This window comes from Coregonus lavaretus, assembly GCF_964263955.1.
Source record: "Coregonus lavaretus genome assembly, contig: HAP1_SCAFFOLD_388, whole genome shotgun sequence".
NCBI classification, from domain to species: domain Eukaryota; kingdom Metazoa; phylum Chordata; class Actinopteri; order Salmoniformes; family Salmonidae; genus Coregonus; species Coregonus lavaretus.
The window spans coordinates 144,067-151,554 of record NW_028166980.1 but is presented as its reverse complement, the minus strand read 5'-3'; the positions used below and the strand labels follow the sequence as shown (position 1 = coordinate 151,554).

General features: G+C 41.6%; 1 protein-coding gene across 1 annotated transcript; it reads right to left on the bottom strand.

Annotated features, from left to right (window-relative positions):
• Positions 1 to 6,171: 6,171 nt before the first annotated feature.
• On the bottom strand, positions 6,172 to 6,869 carry LOC311114041 (uncharacterized protein; the record flags this gene model as incomplete). Its single annotated transcript, XM_084189315.1, has 1 exon — positions 6,172 to 6,869. A coding segment is annotated over one exon (498 nt), but the record flags the coding sequence as incomplete, so codon positions are not given.
• Positions 6,870 to 7,488: the final 619 nt, after the last annotated feature.

The window sequence follows — 7,488 nt, the reverse complement described above, 5'->3', positions numbered from 1 at the left end:
CATTGCCCCAATATGTCTCTGTCAAAAAAGAGAAAAGTGGACGCAGAGTGCAGAGTGTTCCAAGAAAAATGGTCATCCTATTTAATCACGGAATTGAATGGGAAAGCTGTATGTTTGGTGTGTTCAGAGCATGTTGCAGTGCTGAAAGAATATAACCTTCGTCGCCACTATGTGAGTCTTCATGCCGACAAATATGACAACTTTCAAGGACAGCGGAGATGAGAGAAGGTGAATGAACTGTTGGCGGGTCTGAAGAAACAGCAGTCTGTGTTTACTCACAGCCGAGACATCAGTGACGCTGCAGTGAAAGCTAGCTACCTCATTGCTAATGAAATCGCAGTGGCTTCAAAACCATTTAGTGAGGGTGAATTTGTAAAAACATGCATGATGAAGGCAGCGGAGATTGTGTGCCCTGAAAAGCGGCAGGCTTTTGCAAATATCAGCCTGACAAGAAACACAGTTGCAGACAGGATTTCCGATCTTTCAGTGGATTTGGACAGCCAGTTGAAGCAAAAAGTAAAGTCATTTATTGCATTTTCGGTTGCAATTGATGAAAGCACGGACATTACAGATGTTGCACAACTGGCCATTTTTTCATCCGCGGAGTTGATGACACATTGACCGTCACCGAGGAGTTCGTGGAGTTGGTGCCAATGACAGATACAACGACAGCAGCTGATATTTTTACCGCACTCGTCGGCGCGCTGGACAGGGTCGGAGTGGACTGGTCCCGCGCTGTCAGCCTGGCTACAGATGGTGCGCCCTCAATGATCGGGAAAAAAGCAGGCGTTGTGACAAAGTTCAGAGAGAAAGTACAATCTGCAAATGGAGGACGTGATTTTTTGACTTTTCACTGTATTTTGCACCAGGAGGCTTTGTGTTGCAAGTCATTAAAGATGGATAACGTCATGAAGGTGGTCATCCAAACTGTTAATTTCATCCGATCCAGAAGCCTGAATCACCGTCAGTTTGACAGCCTTCTCAGAGAGAAAGACCACATCTATGGCCTGCCATACCACACTGAGGTAAGATGGTTAAGCCGAGGTGCTGTGCTGAGGCGTTTCTTTGATTTACGAGAAGAAATTGAACAGTTCATGGAAGAAAAGGGCAAACCAGTGTTAGAATTTCATTCCGCAGAATGGATGCCGGACCTTGCATTTATGGTGGATGTTACAGAGCACCTGAATAACTTGAACAAACAGCTGCAAGGGCGCAACAAAGTTGTCACGCAGTATTATGACAGCATACGTTCTTTCAAGTTGAAGCTGTCATTGTGGGAGACGCAACTTGCCGGTGGTGATGCAGCTCACTTCCCCTGTCTGAAAAATGTGTGCGCGACCCAACATGTGGCAGACATGAAGCGGTTCAAAGATAAAATAACTGGACTGTTACGGGAGTTTGAGCAACGCTTTCAGATTTATGTTTATATGTTTTTATGTTGATGTGCTATTGTTTTTAATTGATTTTATTTTATTTGTATATTTAACCTATTCTTGACTCTGTGGTTCTTGCACTTGTTTGGGGAACAGGATTTCATTATTTTTATCTAAATTTCTGCCTGAGAAATGACACCCTGATATAGTTCTGTGATCTGTGATATACTTCTGTGAATCACTGAGGCATTGTGTGTTTGTGTGTTCTTTGTCCTCAGAACTTTCAAATAACTTGAGGTGTTTTATGATTAATAGTGATGTTGTGCTTTTGGACACTTTCCTCAGGCTCCAGCTTTATGTTTATATGTTTTTATGTTGATGTGCTATTGTTTTTAATTGATTTTATTTTATTTGTATATTTAACCTATTCTTGACTCTGTGGTTCTTGCACTTGTTTGGGGAACAGGATTTCATTATTTTTATCTACATTTCTGCCTGAGAAATGACACCCTGATATAGTTCTGTGATCTGTGAAACAGTTATGTTAATCACTGAGGCATTGTGTGTTTGTGTGTTCTTTTTCTTTAGAATTTTCAAATAAACTTGACGTGTTTTATGATTAATAGTGATGTTGTGCTTGTACTATTTTGGACACACTGTCCTCAGGCTCCAGCTTTATGTTGTATGTTGATCGTATTAAAACAAAGAAAACAATCTGAAGTTGTTGTTTTTAAGTTATATATACCATGATTTTTCCGGTCCGGCCCACTTGGGAATAGATGTTCCTCCATGTGGCCCCTGAGCTAAAATGAGTTTGACACCCCTGTTGTAGACAGAACATATTTGTGCTCTACAAATGTTTTGTCTTTTCTTTTGGATGCAGAGAGAATTCTGATTCATTAAAACAGCCTGATCTCCGAAGTCCACGTCTATAGTCCCAATCAATCACACACAACGCAGACATACAGCCGTGCAGTACAGCGCCGGTTACACCTACACGGTTGCTGTGTGATTATGAAACTCCGGTCGGAATCGGGAAAATAAGACCTGTGCAATGTTGTACACATGTTTTTCCTTCATAGAGAGCCTAACCTGAGTCACGTAGCTTAAATCGTTTGCGAGCTATAGAAGATTGAATGTCCACCGAACTAACTTTTTAAAACCGAGCCACTATCGGGAGCCACGGTCAGTAATACTCACATACTGTATACATGTATATTTTGCATAATTCCATTTCATTCCATTTACTCTTCTTTCCTTTGTCACGTCCTTGTAAGTTGCTCATGAGGGTCACTGGCATTAGTGGATCACATTATAAGTTGTTCCTGAGGGTCACTAGCATTAGTGGATCACATTATAAGTTGTTTCCAAGGGTCACTGCCATTAGTGGATCACATTATAAGTTGTTCCTGAGGGTCACTGCCATTAGTGGATCACATTATAAGTTGTTCCTGAGGGTCACTAGCATTAGTGGATCACATTATAAGTTGTTCCTGAGGGTCACTAGCATTAGTGGATCACATTATAAGTTGTTCCTGAGGGTCACTGGCATTAGTGGATCACATTATAAGTTGTTTCCAAGGGTCACTGGCATTAGTGGATCACATTATAAGTTGTTCCTGAGGGTCACTAGCATTAGTGGATCACATTATAAGTTGTTTCCAAGGGTCACTGGCATTAGTGGATCACATTATAAGTTGTTTCCAAGGGTCACTGGCATTAGTGGATCACATTATAAGTTGTTCCTGAGGGTCACTAGCATTAGTGGATCACATTATAAGTTGTTCCTGAGGGTCACTAGCATTAGTGGATCACATTATAAGTTGTTTCCAAGGGTCACTGGCATTAGTGGATCACATTATAAGTTGTTCCTGAGGGTCACTAGCATTAGTGGATCACATTATAAGTTGTTTCCAAGGGTCACTGCCATTAGTGGATCACATTATAAGTTGTTTCCAAGGGTCACTGCCATTAGTGGATCACATTATAAGTTGCTCCTGAGGGTCACTAGCATTAGTGGATCACATTATAAGTTGTTTCCAAGGGTCACTGCCATTAGTGGATCACATTATAAGTTGTTCCTGAGTGGTCACTGGCATTAGTGGATCACATTATAAGTTGTTCCTGAGGGGTCACTGGCATTAGTGGATCACATTATAAGTTGCTCCTGAGGGTCACTAGCATTAGTGGATCACATTATAAGTTGTTTCCAAGGGTCACTAGCATTAGTGGATCACATTATAAGTTGTTCCTGAGGGTCACTGGCATTAGTGGATCACATTATAAGTTGTTCCTGAGGGTCACTAGCATTAGTGGATCACATTATAAGTTGTTTCCAAGGGTCACTGGCATTAGTGGATCACATTATAAGTTGTTTCCAAGGGTCACTAGCATTAGTGGATCACATTATAAGTTGTTTCCAAGGGTCACTAGCATTAGTGGATCACATTATAAGTTGTTTCCAAGGGTCACTGGCCTTAGTGGATCACATTGTAAGTTGTTCCTGAGGGTCACTGGCATTAGTGGATCACATTATAAGTTGTTGCTGAGGGGTCACTGGCATTAGTGGATCACATTATAAGTTGTTTCCAAGGGTCACTGGCATTAGTGGATCACATTGTAAGTTGTTCCTGAGGGTCACTAGCATTAGTGGATCACATTAGGCTACCTTGGACGACGCTGGACCAATTGTGCGCCGCCCCACGGGTCTGTTCAACCCCCTATTGGACACTCTTTACCACCGCCGCCCCACGGGTCTGTTCAACCCCCTATTGTCCGCCCCACGGGTCTGTTCAACCCCCTATTGTCCGCCCCACGGGTCTGTTCAACCCCCTATTGTCCGCCCCACGGGTCTGTTCAACCCCCTATTGTCCGCCCCACGGGTCTGTTCAACCCCCTATTGTCCGCCCCACGGGTCTGTTCAACCCCCTATTGTCCGCCCCACGGGTCTGTTCAACCCCCTATTGTCCGCCCCACGGGTCTGTTCAACCCCCTATTGTACACTTTTTACCACCTTCCAATATTTCATGGACTGAACTTGAATATGACAACTTTCAGGATGAATCAAACCATAATTTTTTATTAAGCAACATATTTTGTGCATAAAGGCTCTCCAAACCCTAAAATGTACCTAAATAATGTACAAGATCAGAGTATTTTTAAATATACCAGTTGGTGCTGAAACGGATACGAATATGCATAGATGAGTTTATTTTATTGATCCCTATATTCTGACTCCGTTCTCTCTATGTGTTCTATTGAGTCTGTCGACAAAATTCTAATTAAAGTCACCCCGTATTTAAAGGGATGGCTTAAGATGAAATGTACTGGATAACCCTATTGCATGAAAACTCCCATGAGAAAATCTGTTGGCCAACAAGTGTGAGGGTTTTCAACGGTTGAACGAAATGTATTCGGAGCGCCCGAGGTAGCTACACCTGCAGAGCGCGGCGAAATGTACATTTACATTTTAGTCATTTAGCAGACGCTCTTATCCAGAGCGACTTAAAGGAGCAATTAGGGTTAAGTGCCTTGCTCAAGGGCACATCCACAGATGTTCACCTAGTCGGCTCGGGGAGTAGAACCTGCGACCTTTCGGTTACTGGCACAACGGTCTTAACCACTAAGCTACCTGCCGCCCATACAGCGTCCTCCATTAAATGCGTGCGAAAGCGAGGCATACATTCTTAAATCGGGATCCGCCCCCGGTCTCGTGGTAAAACACAGACCCCTCCTCCTACAGCATCGTCATGTTCATTTGGCGAAAGTGGCACCACAGTCCCCTGGTTAAAAAAAAATAACCCACGCAAAGGGCTGGAAGTGTGTCGATTTTATGGATCTACTTTTGATGAAATAAGGAAGAGATTCTATTTACTTTTAGGGAAAGGATTGTACAATTAAACCGGCACTAAATGTTAAAATCCCCACTTAATCCTTCATTATCCATAGAAATTCCGGGCATTCAACATATAGCGTCCTCCATTACTCTGGGTACAGCCTACCTCTGAAAGCAAACTGCACAAAACCTGGTCACACTTGACGTATCAAACTTTTGCCATATAGCCAGTTGGCATGTTGTAACGTCTCTTTTGCCATATAGCCAGTTGGCATGTTGTAACGTCTCTTTTGCCATATAGCCAGTTGGCATGTTGTAACGTCTCTTTTGCCATATAGCCAGTTGGCATGTTGTAACGTCTCTTTTGCCATATAGCCAGTTGGCATGTTGTAACGTCTCTTTTGCCATATAGCCAGTTGGCATGTTGTAACGTCTCTTTTGCCATATAGCCAGTTGGCATGTTGTAACGTCTCTTTTGCCATATAGCCAGTTGGCATGTTGTAACGTCTCTTTTGCCATATCGCCAGTTGGCATGTTGTAACGTCTCTTTTGCCATATAGCCAGTTGGCATGTTGTAACGTCTCTTTTGCCATATAGCCAGTTGGCATGTTGTAACGTCTCTTTTGCCAGTCAACATGTTTAAACACAACTGTTGCTGTGGCTTAAAGGATGGAAGGGACACTTAGATTCCAAACAGCAGTGATGTCGCAAACATGTCACATCCTCAAGTGAGTTCGGAAAATCGCTATGCGGCATCTTAAAAATACTTTTCACAAACACACTTTATATGTCCGAACTTAAGAACCAAATAGACTTAAAAAAATAATATGGTATTTATTTTTATTTCACCTTTTATTTAATCAGAGTCAATTTAGAACCAATGACAATCTGAATGAAGAAATACTAATTATATTCATCTATTTAATAATTAACATTTTTGAAATATCCAAATTATATAGTGAACAACATTTAGGGGTTTACACTTGCATACAATCAATCTTACTTTCATAATCAAAACATAATATTTATATTTTTAACTAGTTGAATCTGATTTTAGACATGATCTTGTCTAGAGCTGGAAAAAAATGTTGACCTATTTTTCTGTATGATTTCATTCATACAATTAGATTTCATGTAGCATGAACAAAAACACAATTTCTCAATCAAAAACATAAGTCAGAACACAGCCTCTCTATTCTCTCATGTGATTTCAGGTCCTCTGACTTGGAAAATGTCTTTTCACAATGAGAGCAGTGGTATGTCTTCTCCTCCTGTGTATTAGTATGTTGGAAAGCCTTTTCTCCTGTGTGTATTCTCTCATGCTTTTTCAGGCTCCCTAACCGGGTAAAGCTCTTTTCACATCGGGAACATTGGTATGGCTTTTCTCCTGTGTGCATTCTCTCATGCGCTTTCAGGCTCCCTCGATGGGTAAACCTCGTTTCACAATGGGAACAGTGGTAAGGCTTTTCTCCTGTGTGTATTCTCTCATGCGCCTTCAGGCTCCCATACCACCTAAAATTCCTTCCACAGTGGGAACAGTGATAAGGCTTCTCTCCTGTGTGTCCCCTCTCATGTGTTTTCAGGCTCCCTAGCTGAGTAAAACTCTTTCCACAGTGGGAACAGTGGTAAGGCTTCTCTCCAGAGTGTATTCTCGTATGTATTTTCAGGTTTCCTAACCCAGTAAATATCAATTCACACTGAGAGCAGTGGTATGTCTTCCTATCTTCTGTGTGTATTTCTTCATGTTGTTTCAGGTACCGTAACTGGGTGAACTTCTTTCCACACTGGGAACATTGGAAAGGCTTTTCTCCTGAGTGTGTCCTCTCATGCTCTTTTAGGTTCCCTAACTTGGTAAAACTCTTTCCACAGTGAGAGCAATCGTAAGGGTTTTCTCCTGTGTGCGTTCTCTCATGTACTTTCAACTTCCTTAAACACTTAAAACTCTTTCCACAGTGGGAGCAGTGGTGTTGTCTCGCTGGTTTGGACGTCTCTGGGTCTGGTTCCCCTGAAGGACTCTTCCCGCTGTCAGAGTGAGAGTCTGGTCCCTCTCCTGCCAAAGACAAACAGAGTATTTAGTTAAATACTAAACAGAGAACTGAATTAAACCTCCATAAAATAAAACTGTCTTCCTGTGATGCTAGATTCCTCAATAACCTGAAGTCAGTTTTCAGAACATTCAATAAAAACTTGGTGGCCGCCATAATAACAATAATAATGATACTAATAATAATAATAATAATAATAATGATAATTATAATGATAATAATGTAGAACATAAAA